Raw genomic sequence first — 18,191 nt, 5'->3', positions numbered from 1 at the left:
AAATGAAGTGCAGAAATGTAGCAGTAAAAGTTATGTTTTTTCCACTAGATGATGAAAACATTCAGAAAGTCTATTTATAAATGCTAATTTAAGAGAGATGTCCTATCAGCTTCTTGGCTACTGGGATAGGAATAATCTGGAGTTAACTGCCTCTCTACCATGAAAGGTTTTAAAGCTTTTTGCTTTTCATTTGAATAAAAAAAATGACATTTACAAACCTCTTCAATGCATATATATTACATATGTTTATCTAGCAACAACTACACCCCTTTTAATTTATTCCCCAAATGTGACTTTTCATGCATGTCTTCTGAACACTGTATTCAGCAACAGTTTCTAATGAGCTGGTGTGTAATCCATGATTGCATTTCTCTTCTGAAAACCATTTCCGTGTCTGGCTGATCTATGTTTGGAAGGTAGCGCTTACCAATCAGACAGTTTTGCACTTGTCAGCGTTCTTCTCCATCGGAGGCCCTTTCCCAAGCTTCTTCCCATTTTAATGTTGATGTACAAAAGCTGTTATTCATTTTATTTTGTGCTCATTCTAGTGAAGATTGGCTTAGTAGGACTGTGCAAAACAGAGAGAAGAGAGAAGCTGGTTTACTGCCAGCAAACATAAAGACATTCATACTGTGCTTGGCTCGGGGCTAGTGTCTGGTCAATAGTCTAAACACTTCATTATTTGTATTTCCATTTATCATGAGACCTGACAACTTTAATCTTCAGATCATTGCAGTGATTTGTAATCTAGAATCCTTAAAAATCAGTTTTCACCATCAAATAATGAGACTGTTTCATTTTAAGTTTTAACAATAGGAAAATAAAGATGCAATGTGTAGGGGGGCAAGAATCATGTTTGCTGGATTAATACCATGCGTCAAGTTAAATTCCTGGCATTTCTGTTTCATGTCAATAATTTCTTTCTCTCCCCTGTGCCCACAAGCCACATTTGTAAGTAGGATAAAATAATACATCGTAATAGATTTAAACGGAACAGATACTAGTGATGACAGAGATGTTTTCAGTCCAAAATCCTTCTCAAAAACTAACTCCCACCCCTGCAGTCTCATATACATTGAACAGAGCTGTGTTTGCTGGAGAGCAAAAACTAACCACAGCTACGCTGTGAAGGGCGAGAAGAGCTGTTCCTTGGCCAACTGGACTACGCTGGAGGGGCAGCGTGGGCAGCAGAGGGACATATGGACCCTTAGGAGGTCTAATAAAGAAATGGAGGGTTGGGGGATTCAGCTCTTCTAGGCTTCACCAGGGACCTCTTGGGGCAACCAGAGATGTGTTACTGGTCAGAGCTCCTATGAGCTGAAAGCCTGAGGGGAAGGGAAAACACATTCTTTGCAACCCCTTTCCACTAACCCTAGCATGGTGGCCTCAGTGAAAGACTGCTGGAATTCAGAACTTGGGGGGAATTCCAGTTTTTGTAAACAAAAGAAAAAGAACAAATTTAATTTTGAAATTACAATGCATTCTGAATTTCAGAGCTAGTAATTCTGAAAAAAAAGTTGGTGGAAGAATACTGAAATATTTCATTATTTTCCCCAAATTACATGGAACAGCCACCTTCCCCCAGTGCCACAAGATTTCTCATGCTGCCTTGACTTCTAGACTGTTTGGCCTGTTGCTAACTCACCCACAAACCTTGGGGAGACTCATACCCCTGAGCAGATGTCCTGAGGGCTTTTGGCACGAGATGGTAATTCAGGGAGTTGCAAGGCTGCCATCCATGAGGCATTCTGCCATGGACCTCTGAACCTGGTTTCCCCATTAACTTCCCATAAACTGATATTTTTCAAGCAAAGACTGTTTTGGCAGAAAATTTCTGACTCAATATAGCCCACATATGCTCGGCATACATCTTTAGTGGAAATATATTTTACAAAGAAGACACTTTTAACAATATTGCTGAGACTAGAAACAAGCCAATCATCTATCAAAGAAGCATAAACTGAGCTTAAGGAAGCTCCTGTCAAAGATGAATGAGTCTATTTTGCTTCTGTCAGAAAATGAATACTCAATGTGGTGTTCACTTTGGGAATAATATTTTAATGAAGCTATTATATAATAATATAATTGATAATTTCCACTTGCAAAAGCAAAACCAGCATTGATAGTTCCTCAAGCTTCATTTGTCCCCTTTAGAACATACAGCAAACATGAAGAGGACTGGATGAGAAATTCACGTATTTGTGATAAATAAAATGTTTAAAAATGGTCTGAATAAGGAATTTCAGTGTATTTTGCAACTATAGTTATTTAATTAATACGATAATTAACATGGATAAGTAGCACTACTAAAAAAAATAAAAGAAAGGAGAAAGTGTTTGAACCTCCTATCTTTTTATTTAAGTGAGATACTTGCTTTTTTGGAGCCTTTTAGACAATCCGTAGTGAGTGAAACTGGAATCCAGAGAAAGCCAAAGTTACACAGTGAGGAGCACATGCCCTCGTGCTCCTATGAAAAACCTAAGGTTGATAGAACAGAGTGGACCATTTCTTTCAATTATTTTTAATCATAGTCTGTACCTGGGTTATTTAAATTCTTATCAATGTTATACTGGATTCCCAGCAATCAGTGTTATACTAAAACCTTTCTTAGTTCTCTTGGCAAATTTTGCACACAGGAATTATCTACATGGAAAAGAAATTTAGTAAATGCCACTGGCACCTAGTTGATACTATGGAAAGAAGAACTTGCAGAAATAAGTCATTCACATTGAGCATCCCTCAGTCTGCTTTGTAGCACATCATAAGCTTTTGACACCATGAAGTTTCTTTTCTTAGAGCTACTTACAAACCTTTTCTAGTGCTGTTGCCTAGAAATCGGTTGATAAAAGCAGTCTTTGTGAAAGCCATATTGCCCAAACCATCTAGGTTCTATGCTGTTAAATTCTCTATTCAAAGTCTTGAAGGGCTTCCTCTTTCGCTGACATCCTGGCAACACAGACATTGTTCGCATCTGACCCCCTCAATTAGGGAAGTCAGCTGGCTGCAGAGCCGGGGTACAGTCACCAACTGAGGGATTTACAGCATTTTAGTGTTTAAGTAAATTTTCAGAGAGAGGACACCAATATTTCTTTGTTACGAAGATGAATCATAGTGAGATTTCTAGGTCGCTCCCTGCCAAGGTGTAAAACCACATACTGAATTTCAGATAGTGCATTACATGCTGTTATTGCAAAGGCAGTCAGATGTACAGTAAATATGTAGAGGAAGGCAGACCTTTCAGGAATATATTTTCTCTCCAACAGACTTTACACTTTACCCTAGTAATTGTTACTTCTTAGCCATTTATTTGACTGGTAGTCTAGAAAATGACAGTTTTCCAAGAGTTAATCTTTTGTCACTCTCTCTAAGCACACGCCACTACTCATGCAACTGGCATTCATGATCCCACCAAAATCAGTGCTATGGCAAAGCCATGTCAGCTCTCAAGAGCCCACAGAGTGATGAAACACTGGCGAACTCTTCCAGGTATCTCCACAGCCCACAGTATCCCTCTAACCTAGGGAGTGATGTTGCTAGTATCATCTCCTAAATGCTGGTGCTGTGTTTGATGTATGCTGGGAGATGAAGAAGAAGAGAAACATTGCTGCCGGAGATCTGCAACTGGAAATAAACACGACGAGGCAACTGGGACACTCTTTAGAGACTTGGTCTTGGACAAAGCTGCTGCCAAGGCAGAAAGCCAAAAAAACTTGGGATGTGCTCAGTTTTAATGAGGCGCTTCAAGTTCTTGCCTTTCTGCTTGTGATCCGGGTCAGACCCTTATAACTACAGGAAACTGGTTTTGTTGCTCACATTGGGGTTAGTGCAATGCCAGGCATGTTAAAAGTTCCATTTGTGGCTACTGCACGCCCAAAATCAAATAGCAATGTGTTTTCAGGGCCTGGGCAATATCCAGATGTGGGTAATTAAAAGGCAGGAAAGGCAGGGAGGTGGCCAGATGCGAGGAGCAGCCAGTGTCTGCTCTTCCCTCCTTTCTTGGAAGATCTTCCCTTCAAAGCTTATAACAGAAACTACTTGGAGGCCTGAGACAGTGATTCTATGCTCTGTGTGATGAGAGGAGAATAGAAACCTGTTCGGAGGTTTCTGTGAATGTTTGTTCCCATTTGACTACGTGCTGTGGGTGCCTTTTCCCTTTGATGCCTCAGCCTTGCCAGGGCAGGCTGGCAAGTGCCTTATGCAGTGCCCTGAGAGCCACCCTGGGCCAAATATTACGCTCTTAATAAGCAGCTAGGCATCACTGCATGTCCTGTCCTAACTCCCCTGGTTAAGACCCCTGGTGATCAAATCTGCTGAAACTCCAGCCTGTGTTTTTGGAGATGCTGACTGCAGATAGTCCTAGAAGTAGTGATGTGGTCAAAAGCTGAAGGACTTTGCTATCTTGTGCCTATCCGTGCACTGCAGTTGAGACAGAATAAGGAAGGACCGAGGCTCCCCTCTTGAAATGGAAATACGAAGGGCCAGAGATTTTCCAACCAGACTCTCTGCTAGCAGCTCTCTCCCTTGTGCTTGACGGTTGAGCATCCTTTCAAGAAAAAAATAACAAATGATTTCCTGTCCTCACTAAGGCCAGATGAGTGAATTTCCTCCTTATCCTGGCAAACTAGCAAGCAGGATCACATTCATAGCTACCAAAGCCTAACCACAAGTGCAGGAGTTAAAAGACTGTGTGTGTATGGGGTATGCAGTGAACACTGAGAAGCTGCAAAAACTTTTACAAAACTTCAAGATTGTGGTTCTGTGATTTTTTTTTTCTGTACGGCATTAGAGGAAAAGCTCATCTCAACAGAAGGGTGTGTGAACTGCCTCTTCTGCTGCACCACTTCCTTACAATAAAATAGAATCAAACCAAATATATAACAACAAGGTTTTAACAGATTCAGTATTCAAGCTCTGTGAAACTTGAGTGCTGAGGTGAACGATACAACTTATTTGATCTGCTGGCTGCATTTGGTGCTGCCTGTTAGTGGCAGCAGTTTAATTCCAGAGGCAGAGGCTATATAAAATGTTTTCAGAAGCATTCAACAATGTGCTAAATGCTCAATGGAAAGGAGACTGAAGCTAGACTACATGCAGGAGGCTCGATCTGCGGCCGTGCAACAGCATTTCTGGAATCTGAGAGGATGGTAGGAGTTGACTGCTGAACACGAAGAATGCCATTTTTATTAGACATCCTTTTCCAAGAGGAAACAGAAAAATGGCTTAAGAATCTGATCAGAATCATTTTGCCAGGTTTCTGGTGTCCATGCCCCACATACAACTGGCCAGTGCTTGGCCACAAGCAGTTGCTACACCATCGTTCACAAGAAATAACCCAGTGCGCTGAAGGTGCCCCACGGACCTGAAGCTGCGCTCCTTGCATGCTCAGCTATCCCAGTGACTGCTGTGCTGCTCAGGTCCTGCCGTTCCCTGCCAGACTCTGGCCACTTCTTGGGGTTTTAAAATCCGTTTTATTCTTACATCCTTTTTTGCTTTTTCTGTTGCTATATGTGAGGGCTGCTCATGGCAGCAGGGGAAGGCTGACAGTGCGAAGAGACGGTTTAGCTGTGCACAGTGTGCTGTTGAGAGAGAAGAGTGACACAACGGGGAAACACGGCGGTTTTGTTTTGTTTTATTTCTCCAGACAGAATGGGTTTTGAAGGCATTTTGAAAGAGAAAACTATGGTTTTAAAGACAAATTAATTAAAATAAATGGATCAGGCAATGAAGTCTGACCACCTTATGCCAAAGTATGAAAGGAGAGACCCACTGAGATATTAAATCTGGAGCCCAGAGCCTGCCAGGACAGTCTCCCTGGTGATGTTCTTGGTTTCTTCAAGTTCATATTCTTTTCCAGATGGCAATTTTGAGAAAGGTGAGGAGCCTTTCTTGGGGAAGAGGGCCAATAAGGGGTGGGCTTGAGAGGATGCATTTCCCATAATGTCAACTACCTAGAACTCAGGCATCTGCTCCCCGACTCCTTGGCAGTCCCAGGAGAGAGGCAGTACCTGTTCCGAGTGACTCATTTCATGCTCACATGGTTTTCCAGGGCAGATGACGCTCCTTAGATGACTCCTAAGGGACTACAGACCATTGGCTGGGACTGGAGACAAGTCTGAGATGGATGAAGTTAGATGTGTGAATCCTGGGCTGTGGGATATATATATATACATATCTATCTATCTATCTATATCTATATAGATATCTCTATATATCTATATATGTATCTCCTGCACAGGGTGATTAATACCCGGAAACACAAGGAGTGGAAAAACAAGAAGAGAAGCTATTACCCATGCATAAAAGATAATATTCAACCTGAGATATCAAATTAATAGGCTGTTTTGGATTAGCTGTATTAATAGGCTGTCAAAGTTCTTACCTGAGTACAACCTGATGATGGGTATTTTTAATCCTGTTGAGATATGCGTATCAGAAGTACTCCCTGTACGGAGGAGGCTCATAGCTTTATAGAAGGTGAATTTAAGGTTTTTACCTGCTGCCTAGGAAAACTGAAGAGGATCAGCAGCTAAGAGGCTGGCTGGCCCTGATATTAGGAATCCTAGGAGCAAACCAGCCTAGCAGGAAGGCACGAGCCAGCCTGCGTAGTGTTGTCAGCTTTACTGCTCTTGTCAATAAGATCGTACCTAAGAAAGCAGGTGAATTTTAACTGCAAATCCTGGAGAGTGGGCTTAGAGCAGCTTAAGGGAGGCACTTAATCATAGTCTGACAATTTTCTTCTTTCAACAGGATTGTCCTTCAAATGCACCTAAATTAAACCAGATGGCAATCATGGGCTCTGAAATACAGAATACAGGCAATAGTTCAGGCTTCCCCTCTCTCTCTGCCTGATGCCTGGTTTGGGTGGCCTTCTAGTTCGAATGCAGGTCCAAAGAAATAACGTATGTCTAAGTGTTGGTGAGAAAGGCAGAGAGAAAGATAGACAACCGTCTCCAGGACTGGAGGAAGTCGCAGCTGACCTCTCCGTCGTCTGGGCTGACGGACATGGGACTCCCTTGGGTAACGGGACACCAGCATCTCCCTACCAGCAGCCTCCCAACCCCTGCGGAGCTGCAGTGCTCCTGCACAGCTTTGGGCTGGTGTCACAGCACTGAGCGTGTGCGACCCCCCTGCCACGACCAGCCCGTGTAACACAGCATGCCGTGAGCGAGGGAGGGGGACCTGCATCTCTTCAGATGGAGTAGAGAAACGGGGAGATTCAGTGATCAGATCCAACACAACAGTAGGAAGGGTTGTCTTCCTTTTCAATATTTACTCTGTGCCTATTGAGAAAAGGGAGATTTTTGTCATAATGAACAAATACAGCAAAAAGCCTCCTATTGTTTGTCCCAGAGAGTTTTCTTTTACAGTGGAACAGAAAGTCAGGAGGCATCACAGAAACGCTCCTTCCTCCTGCAGTTCCTTTCCAGAGCCCTTGTCAATTTGCCTTTTGTACTTGGCGATATTTCTGGGGAATTGGAGATGGGAGTCACGTCTCAAGACAGGTTTGCTGGCATGGGAGATAGAGTATGTTGTTGGAAGGGCTGGAGAGAGGCTGAAATGCCTTCATCAATAAAGTCTTTCATGTTAAGTAGCTTCCTGCTCTGCAGAGACGTAGGTGCAAGCCAAGGAAAACCGGTTACTTGTTGTTCATCTATTTTTATTTATTCAGTGTGGTTTGCTGCAGCCTTTCTCTACCCAGATGGTCAAATAAATTACTGTCACTAAACAGGAATCCCTGAACAGTGATTCCTAAATTCTTCCTGTTCCTTAACAGTTTTATGAGAAAATATTTTACTTTCTTTATACTCTCCACAGTAGGTGGAGTTGTTTTTTAATTTCTTTTCTGGAACTTAGAGGATCTGTAGTCATTTTTATTTGTTTCACTAGCCTTCAGGCTGCATGATCAGCCTGCTCAGAAAGCTTTGTGTCATTTTTTATTTAGAACTTGTTATGAACTTTGATTTGTACTTGTTTATTGAGATCCCCTCTAAGGCTCAGGCCATTTGGTGTGGGTATCTGGATAAGGTCCTGGACCTGAAAATGTTTGGGTTGTCATTGTATGTTTTCTTTATTTTTGTTGATGTCCCATTTGGGTCTAACTTTCTTAGCTGTGTATCTTTCTTTCAGGAGTTTTCTTCATTGCACTAGACAGTGTTAGACGTTGATGTCAGTGTATCTTTGGTCTAGGAAAACAAGTCTCACTGATGCAGACACAAACTTCTATGCTTTTAGTAGTGCCTGCTGCATGGGGTGTGGGAGGCCGTGAGCAAGAGGACAGGCACTCCTTACCACTGACCTGATGTGTGGTGCTCGGGCTTTAAATGCATTTATGCACAACAGAGGGAGAGTACGAGTCTGGCCCTGGGTGAAAATTAAGATACTGAGGCAGCTCCTGAAGGTGCCAGCTGGGATTTCTGAGCAAGGGAGCTGCTATGGCAAGGCTCATTTTACTGTGTTCAATGAAAGGGTGCTCTGCTCTGTTTAAAACAAACTGCATTTCAGATAATTTGCTGACATATAGTAAGTTTTTCCTCCCAACAGAAGCAGAGCCATGACCATCGACTGACCATGAATAGGCAATGTCCACCTTCTGGGCACTGCTGAGCACCAAGCGCTCACAGGAGGCTCCAGTCCACCTGTGTTTGGAGTAGCAGATGTCAGAGAAGGGGGCAGAAGTTGTAAAACTCATATTCATTTTTGCTTTTCCTCATCCCTGATCAGGTCACTGAAGAGACTCTTGAGAATTACCTGGAAACCTCACACAACTGTCAATTTATGTACAGGGCTGGTCAAAACCTTCATAAGATGTCTTTTCCAATTTCTTAAAAAATATGTTGGTGTTTTAAAATGATGTTTTTATGAATGAAATTTCCTGAAATGATTTGCTGATTTTAATTAAAACTTGATCAGCACTTTTGTTTATCATTTTGTATGTTCTCCTTGCAAACTGCCTTCTTAGCACATCAAGGATTTGGAAAACAATTACAAGAAGTTCGGTTTAAAAGTATCTCAGAAAATGTAGTAAAAACCATCAGGGCCTAGAATAGTGGACAAATTTTAAATGCTTCAAAATAGTAAGAACTTTTAAACTCTTCTTTCTTTGCGTGAAACCAATTTCTCTGTTCTTTGGCCATCTTCAAAGCTAGATGTTCTGGGAGCACTGCATAAATGTGACCTGCTTCCCTGTTACTCAAACACATCCAGTTTTAAGGAAAAGCTTTCTATGTGTAAAGACTTGTGTTGGTGTCCATACTCAGCCTCACTCTGCCCAGGTCAACACCACTCAGACACCCCCGGAGAGAGGCTGACACAGGGGGCTGTGGGTATCGAGGGGTATCTGCTTCATCCCATCATGATGGGATCATGATCCCATCCCATCAGAGCTCTTCCATTCTCCATCGCTCATTTGTGCTTCCTGGCACTTTTCATTTGCTCGGATGAATGCTTCAGGGAGCACTTATTCATTTTAAGACCATTAGGAGTGCACTAGCAGGCATCACCTGCTGACTAGTGCTGGGAGAGTCTCTGATTGCAGTCAGGATTTGTACAAGAAAAATAAGCAAGGCCCATTTGTAAAATGACTGCATTCCCACAAGAATTTATCATTCCTCAAGGCCTTTTCAGCATTAATGCAGTATGGAGGAACAATTTGTTTCTTTACCTATAATAACTCCTGCCTATTGCTGTGGACACCCAACAGACGCTGTGGGGAAAGGGGCTATATGAAAAAAAAAAGGAAGAGAAAAAAATCCTGAGGTGCATGTGGGGAGTCAATGCATGGGGCTGCTCTGACTGTCAGACCAGAGCAGAGCAGCAGGGCTGGAGCCTTCACGCTGAACACAGAGTCATCTTAAAGGGTTTCCAACCTCTGGCCTCAGTCAAAAGCAACTAATGAACTGCAAACGGGAATCTCCTTTCTGTGTCGGTGAAATGTCTTACAGTTGCTGAGTTGTACTTTTATACGAAATAAAAAGATAAAAGTCTGAAGAAACTTAATTCTGAGGTTTCAAAACAAATTAGTCATTAACTAATGGCTTTGCCAGAAATAAGAACTTGCTGTCTATACCTCCTCTGCACAAAACCAAAATGTTTGGGGCCAGGCCTAAGATGCATCAGCATTTCCAAAGCTCAGAGATGACATCCAAAACTCATCCTTCACAAGCAGCATCCAAAGAAATCTCAATGGGCGAAATTCAGCTAGACACAGGCTGGATCTGAGAGACTGTAAAGCGTGGGTCTAAGAAGAGAAAGAAGCTCTTGGTGGCCATCATCAGTCAGGAGAACTGCCTGGCATGCAGCAAGGTCCTGAGGGAGCATGTGACAGCATCAGTCCAGGCATTTTCCCTTTTAAGCTCTCCTGCAGGGCTGCTGCAAAACTGATTTACGCAGGCTTTGGGCAATATATAACAAGGTATTAAGGCTATTAAATTTATATCACTCCCCCCCCCCTTTTTTTTTTGAGTTGCTGCAAGTGTGTTAAGTGCACTCTTGCAAAAGAAGAATTTCCCAAAGAGATTTTAGTATAGAAGGAAGATAGCAATTAGCAGTGCAGAGAAAAAGATCCTTCATAGGGAAGAACAGTATTATGAAGTAGCCCAAAAGCAGGCAGGAAGGCAGGCTACTTTTCGCTAGCCCTGAATGAAGACTATGATACCCTAGTCATGCTCTTTCTCTTCTGGTTCAGAAATAGGAAGGTGACAACTTTGCATACCTAGCACCCCCTGTAGTTGTAGTTATATCTGCATGTATATGCAGGTTTGGAATTGAGATGACAACGACAAGAGCATCACCCCTCATGCTGCCTTTCTCCATTCTGCGGAGTCAGTCGTAGGAGGGAAGCTGTTGGCTTCTGCCTCCTGTGGCTTCAGTCTGATGTTTTGCTAACTCAGTTATGCCATCCTATGCATCCAGTGTTCGCTTCCTTTCCCTGACCTTTTTCCACTCTCTCCACTGTCCCTTGTATTTTACCATACCACTACCTTCTCCGTATTCAAGTCCTTCTTGATGACGTCTTCTGTATATGGGCAAGAATGCCCATATTCAAGAATGCAGCTAAAAATAACTCTGGAGGTCATCTATCCTGAAGCTTCTCAATACAGCAAGTCTTCTCTGGACCTATCTTTGAGACCCATGAGTATAAAGGCATGAATACAGAAGTCTTAACCGTATGAACGCAGGCACAGCCCTTTGGCAACTGAGTTTGCGTGAGTGAGAGGATTGTGGATGGTCTAAAAGGTGGCTCTTTTTAAAGGCTACCAACAGGTGATTCTATAACATTAGGATGTGACATCCGTGGGATATTATAAATAGCTTACCTTATTCCCTCCTTTAAAAGGATTAAACCTTGTACAGCTTAAGACAGGCTTTAGGGCTTCGTGACTGCTTCCTCTCTACACCTGATTCATGTATAGACATGGACAATTTTCTATTTTGGTCATTCCCACCAATGACTGTAAGAAAAATTTATGTAAATCATACCTAACCTTGCTAAATAAGGATGTGATTGCCATGTAACCAAGCCTGATTGCTATTGTAATAGCAAGAGACAGCATGGTGGTCTCAAAAAGCAACAAGTCTGATTGAAAAGACTAATGAGAGAAGAAAAAAAGGCCCCACCAGCAAAACCTGGTTTCATCAGGATTTTTCAAAATTCAGTCATCCCTCCCTCAAAGGAAAAAAGAATTCAGAACAATTCATTAGATGAAGATGGTGCTGATACAAATTTGCTTAGAAATGAAGCATATCAACAAGGAGGGAGGATTTGAGACGAGAAACTGAGTCAGGCCCATACATTTATCTCCTCAACGCCCCCCAAGAGGTCAGGAAAGCAGCCCATTTCCCTGCGCTTGCAGCCTTCGGTAAGCGTGCTGTGCATTATCACGTTGTGCGACCCCAGCAAAGCTCTAATATGGGCTCCCACCCTCCTACCCTCAGTAGGGAATTGCTATCAAGCCTTCCCTCTTCTTCCTCTGCCCAAGGTGGCTGCCACAACAGGAATGCTGAGGGCTGAGTGAGCAGTTGGAGTACTTGTCCTCAGCAGAGCCTATGTGTGCCCACACCACCAGGCTGCTCCAGGGCTTATGTCTTCTCTGCTGCCATCATCTGCGTTGGTGTTATTAAAGCTAACAGGGCTCAGGTGCTTGTATTGAAGACCCCTTGCCTTGGACAAACCCTGACAGCATCAACTTTTCAGCACAGGTGCTGTTTGCATTTGGTGTCAGGCACCAACTGAGACTCCTTATTGGTGCTTAAATAATAATGATGGATTCCTGTGCTGGAGTGATAGCTTGTGTGCTGTGCCTGGTTAATGTATGTCAGCTGTCACCATCCCTGTCAGCTGCCGCTGTCAGGGACTGACAGATAAGTAAATCTGTGATGATGAATATCCTAGAGAGAGAGCAGGGATTAAGTATTTCATTGCTTCAGACACTGAGACATCTCCTCAGCTGGAAGCCTTTTCTAATGGTCACATCCCCTAAAGTCCCCAAGCCCTGGAGAAGAATGGATGGTGGCGAGGGTCCTCACTGAGGACGGGGACTGAGGAGCGAGGAGCAAACACCTTGCAGCCAGGACCGGCCATGCGATCACATCACTCTCAGCAGATTTAAAAATGAGCTGAAACTAGCAAAAGGAAAAACAAGATGCTTGTGCCTCTGTTGGACAGAGCTGTGATGCTTGGCATTTACCTTGCTATTGCTGTGACTGCTGACCAGGAAAAGGCCGTGGAGATCTCAGCACGTTTAGGCTGTCATGTGCTCCCGAGCATCTTATGCCCATAAGCAAACACCTGCTGCTGTGCATTGACTCACCTCATGTGGGCAAGCACTAGGGAAAGCTTCAGCCATGGTTATAGTGAGATACATGTAGCTGTCTCATGGTGTTCCCAAAGTGACGGGTCACCAAACCCTAGCGACTAACCACGTGCTTGTCCCTACTGCCCCTGCTGCTGCAGCACCTTGCTTCCCTCCACCTTCTTATCTGAGGTCTTTCTCAAAATGCATCACTAATGAGGTCTCCAATATTGCTTGGTGACAGAAAAAAATTCAGTCATTCAGACTTCTTCATTCTCCCAGTGTTTCCTGGTATTGCCCATAGCAACTTCTTATTAATAGGGTTTTGATTGCAAATGCCAATTTGCTGAGACTGAAGCTTTTATCAGGTACTTTTCATTTTTTATCAGATCAAAGGTGTCATTTTTAAGAGATGTGGAAAATGAAGGAAAATGCTCTGAAAAACAAGCTCTTGGCTACTTTGGAAACTGGCTGTTTTCCACTGTCTACATACAGAATCAAGTAAAAATGAAAAAGTCTCTTTTTTTGTTCCATACCATAAAAAAATGCCAGTGGTGCTCATGAAATGAAATCCTTATTTTTCAAAAAGTTGTAATGAACCACAAGCCTTCACAAATGAAGAAGACATACAAACATGAGGTTCTGAAAACAGTCTGTGTTCCTTGTTATTTACTTCATATTTTTTGAGGGCTAAGGGTTTTCTTTGAAATTTTGAGGAATGGAAGCGTTTTTTTTTTTTTTTTTTTTTTTTTTTTTAATGAAAACTGAGATTCACGTGCAGCACATGATTCACAGTCAGAACTTTGAAAACAAAAATCCATGACATTTCTAGAGCTGTAAGTAACTACACAGCCATTTCATTTCCACCCCTTTCTTCTCTTTATGTGATCTAATCTCTTTCTGTTGTTCTGCCTTTAATCTAGGTACAAATTTGTAGTATCTTCCAGATGGATATATCCCTATGAACCCGTCTGTCTGTATTTCCAATGACACTGGAGTTCAAGGACTTAACTGCTAGACTTGAGCAGAGGACGTGTGTTCAGGTGGATTTTTTTTTGCTTCTCTATTATATAAAGCTCCAAATTTAGTATTCAGCTACGCATTGCTAAGTAGCAGCATTTCTGCTTTTTTTTTTCATGCAGATAAAGCATAGTTTGTCCTGTCCTCTGATATGAAAATAGCAAATTTGATGAGATGCATTTCCCTCAGGCCCCGTGGAATAGAATTTGTTCTGTAATAACAGACCAATGTGTTTTAATTGCTTGTTGTAGACTATTAGCTGTTAAATTTAGCTGGAAGTGTGATACCAGCAAAAACTTCTTTTCTGTCTTTTTTTGAGCTGTCAGATAACCATCATTCATCTGAGGATAAAACATGATAGATGACTCAAATATGTGACAGGTCATGAAGTATTGATTCTTAATGTTGTCTGCTAATGATACACCCATACCACTGAGAGTTAATCATCTTTAATTGGGATTCATGACTCCTGACTATTATAATTGTAGTTTGGGTTGTGGTCTAGATTTAGGCAGTTTGGTCCCAGGAAATGCTAAAGCCTGTAAATAAGGAATTAATTTTACTTTTCTTAAACCAGTACTTTAAATCCAGCCATGTTTTCTGTTATAATCTATGTCTCCTCTAAACCTTTTGGGGCCTTTTTGGTCCTTTTCAAATGAGTAGAACCAACCCAGCTCCTATGTTCATATGATAATGAGAAGCACTATGGATCTACCAAGGACTTCTTAATGTCATTTTTTTTTTGTTTTTGCAAAGATAAGAACATTCTCTTGATTATGTATGAAAGGATTAAATCGTATGTACTTGATTTTTTTTTCCCCTCTGGAATAATTTCCAGGCTTTTTAGGTCATTTTCCATTAACAAAGTTGCAGACTGGACTTTCTTGTCTGGTCCTCAGTGAAAACCCATCTTTTTGCCAAAAAAGAATGGCTGCATTTTTCAGCTAAGAGCTCAGTGCATAAAATCTTCTGGCAGCAAGAAGGAGATACTGCCCTACTTGAACCTAGCTTTCAAGCAAAATGATAAAAAATAATGTCCAGAATTAGATTTGGAATCTATTTTGAGCAGGGGCTGTCTGTGTGTCTAGTGTAATTTTAGGGGCCTGTTTGGAGACTGGCCCACGTGTAGCTCTGAAAGGATGAAGCCCTGGAGCTGCAGATGAGATCCAAGGAGGGCTGAGAATCGTGGGATAATGTATGCAAGACGTTGTGAGTATGTATTTCTGGCTTTAGGGTGTCATGGTGGAGCCAAATTGTCATGAGAACCGGCATTTGCACAACAGTTTAACCAGGAATTAAAACAAGGTGAAAAGACCAGACCTTGTATCACATAAGCCCCATCAGTGCTGAGTGGAATGAAAATATACAGCAGATATTTGATAAACTCTGACTGATGTAGCACCTGTGTGCTTGGAATCATATCCATTTTCTATTTATAAGAACTAGTCTGCTGAAAGATTGAGCTGTCCCTAAAACTCTTGCCTCGTGTGTTCACCATTGAGCCTACAATCTGAAAAGCAGAAGCACTACTTAATAAACTGCTATGCAAATAAATGCAAAACTAGCTGGAAAAGATATACTCTTGGAGTGGCAGTTAGTGGCTCACTGTCCAGCTGGAAGAATGCGTTTAGTTGGGTTTCATGGGAATCTGTCTTAGAGCAGATACCATTAAAATATTTCTATTAATGACCTGGAAAATGCAATAGAAGATCTCCTCTTACATTTGCAGGCTACAGATACCTGGGATGGGCAGCAAGTATGTTGTGGGACAGAACTAGTATTCAAACATTTATAATGAATTAGAGAGATGGCATGGAAAATAGGATGCAATTCAATAATATGTGCTCAGGCAGAAGAAACCTATAGTACAAAATGTAAGTTAGGGAACAACTGACTACTTAGTTCTGCTGAAATGGCTCAAAAGGTATTAGTATGCTGATCACGAGTCCGTGCTGCCTTTCTGTTGTGAAAAAAGAAAAACATTGTACCAGGATGTGTAAACAGGAATATTATGTATAAGATGTGTAAACAGGAATATTATGTATAAGATGTGCAAAGTGATTCTAGCAGGCGACTTGCCAAGGCTGCAGCTGTACGGCTGCTATTTTGGCACCACACTATAAGGAAGAAGTGGATCATCCAGGGAAGAACAGGAGTAGAGCAACAAGAATGCTTGGAAGCCTGGAAAATCTAATATAAGAGAAAGCACTGGGGCAACAACGCTGTTTAGTCTAGAGTCGAGGAGATTTACTGGCCGTAACACTTTTCAACAATGAAAAAGCTGCTGCAAAAGGGAAAGGAATAAATTGTTCTCTTTGGGGATATTACAAATAAGGACTTAAATTGCAGCTGGGGAAATTTCAGTTAGACATTAGGAAAAAACTGTCTAGGATAAAGATCATTTCCAGTGGAAGAGCTGCTGAGAGAGATGCGATGAGGGAGCCCGGGGTAGGCGAGCGATAAGGAGAGACGTTCCCTGGAGCACTCCTCCCACTGGGGCAGCAAGCGGGTGCCCAAGTCTCTTGCAGCCCTGTTCATCCTCAGACACACTAATCATCTATATTGCAGCCACTGAGCATCAGGCACTTTGAGAAGAACAGGAGAAGGTGGCCTCCCTGTCGGGCAGGCGGGACAGCCCCTCGCACTGAGCTGTTTTCCACAGGGATGCCTGGCCGGGGTGCTTCCATACTTTTCCTGCGTCAGGGCTTAGGTGGCAAGCTATGATTCAAGGGCATGCTGTTCATAATCTCCCCAGCTGGAGGGACTAACTTCCATGCAGATGCTGCGCTTTCTCCCCAGATGACTTATGCTGAGGGCATTTCCACTGAAAGATTCCCTGGCCCTTGTTTCTGTGCCAACTGTACTGTCTATTTTTAACATCAGGCTTCCATTAGCATTTGTTTGCTAAAAATAAACTTATTTCAAATGCGATTCATCATATAGCACATTAGAGTACAGGCAATTTATGCTTCAGTCAAGAAGAAACATTTTTAAGAGATAAATTGGTTCATGCAAATATTCATGGCTTGCTCTCAGTGCACTTGGTGCCAGATGGGCTGCTGCTTTGATTTCAGTGGACTAATGGGATGGATCACAAAATTCAGGAAGTTGTTGAGGATCTCAGGCAATGTCCTACTTTAAATTAATTAAAAACATGACCACAGTTAATCTTACAGTTACGTAAGATAAGAAGAAAAAGGAGAGGTTAGAAACATTCCTCCATTACCGATAGCTGCATCATAGCAGAATTGTAACAAATGGATGGACATTTTCTTTTTTGATTTTTATAGCTTCCTAAAGCCCAAACTCTCCACAGCACTGCTTCTTGCTTGCAGAACAGGGGAATGTTTCAAGGACATAATTTTGAATGAGCATGATAAGCCAGTGCATGAAGAGTTGGAAGTCAGATTAGATGAGTCACTGAGGCAGGAGCTGCAGCTGGGCAGTAATCTCTGGTGAACCTATCCTTCAAGAATTTGCCTAGTCTCCTTTCAAATTTTTTAAAAATACTTTCAGTTTCCAAAAGTTTTTGTAGAAATAAAATGTTTTGCTAGTTTTGATGGAACTTTTAGCAGGAAGATTTCTCATGAATGTCAGGAATTACTGCTCTCAGTCAAAATTCAAGAGTAGGAGATGACCCTGAGCCTCACATTATCTTTGTGCTATCCTTCTCTCCCTTTCCCACTATAATCCATAACAAAAATAACATAATGTAAATAGATAATAAAACATAAAGAATAACAACCAATCATAATCTTCAGAATATTTGAGGGAAAAAGCAAAACTTCAATCTCCAGCCGATGCTAGGGAGCAGGATGTGATAGGGGCTGCAGAATTGGGATGTTCTGATGTTACCCACTAGAGGGGAGTGCTGTACCTAAAATCATCAGCTCACCCACTGTAATACTTCTAATTTCAAAATAAGTGGCATTAAGAAAACTAATTAACGTTACAAGTAATTTAATTCCAAACAGTGTAAAACTGGAATATCTAAGAAACCACTATTACATGCTCAAATTCCAAAACAATAAGTTCTCAAATTTAAGATCATCATTAGGCAATATTTTGCAGTTACCAAATGAAGAGTATTTTGGGCTTTCATTTAGAAAAAAATAAAAAACACCAGTTGATCTGAAAAGAAAAAGACTTTTTCTGTATTACTTCACCTTGCACAGAAGCAATGCTTTAAATTCAAGTACAGTTTGTTTAACTTCAGAGACTGTATATAAAATGCTCCTGATGATTCACAACCAATTGTGCTAAATCTGGAAAAGTCAACACTTTGTTGTCCCAGAATAGTTTGCAAAAAAGCAAATCACAAACACCTGAAAAAAATTCAAATGTGGAAGTGACAGTCCAGGTGTGTTTCTCGTATCTGAT

At 41.8% G+C, this 18,191-nt stretch overlaps 1 protein-coding gene across 1 annotated transcript in view; it reads right to left on the bottom strand.

The window, feature by feature from the left end:
- Positions 1 to 458: 458 nt before the first annotated feature.
- Positions 459 to 18,191, bottom strand: part of LHFPL3 (LHFPL tetraspan subfamily member 3) — a 273,806-nt gene continuing 256,073 nt past the window's right edge. Inside the window, exon 3 of the mRNA XM_062582002.1 lies at positions 459 to 568. Within this exon, the coding sequence (XP_062437986.1) occupies positions 540 to 568 (29 nt within the window). The 3' untranslated portion in view covers positions 459 to 539. The remainder of the gene's footprint in view (positions 569 to 18,191) is intronic.

The sequence above is a fragment of the Rhea pennata genome, chromosome 1, assembly GCF_028389875.1.
Source record: "Rhea pennata isolate bPtePen1 chromosome 1, bPtePen1.pri, whole genome shotgun sequence".
Taxonomy (NCBI): Eukaryota; Metazoa; Chordata; class Aves; order Rheiformes; family Rheidae; genus Rhea; species Rhea pennata.
The sequence above is the reverse complement of the archived record's forward strand: the minus strand, read 5'-3'. Positions and strand labels throughout refer to the sequence as shown.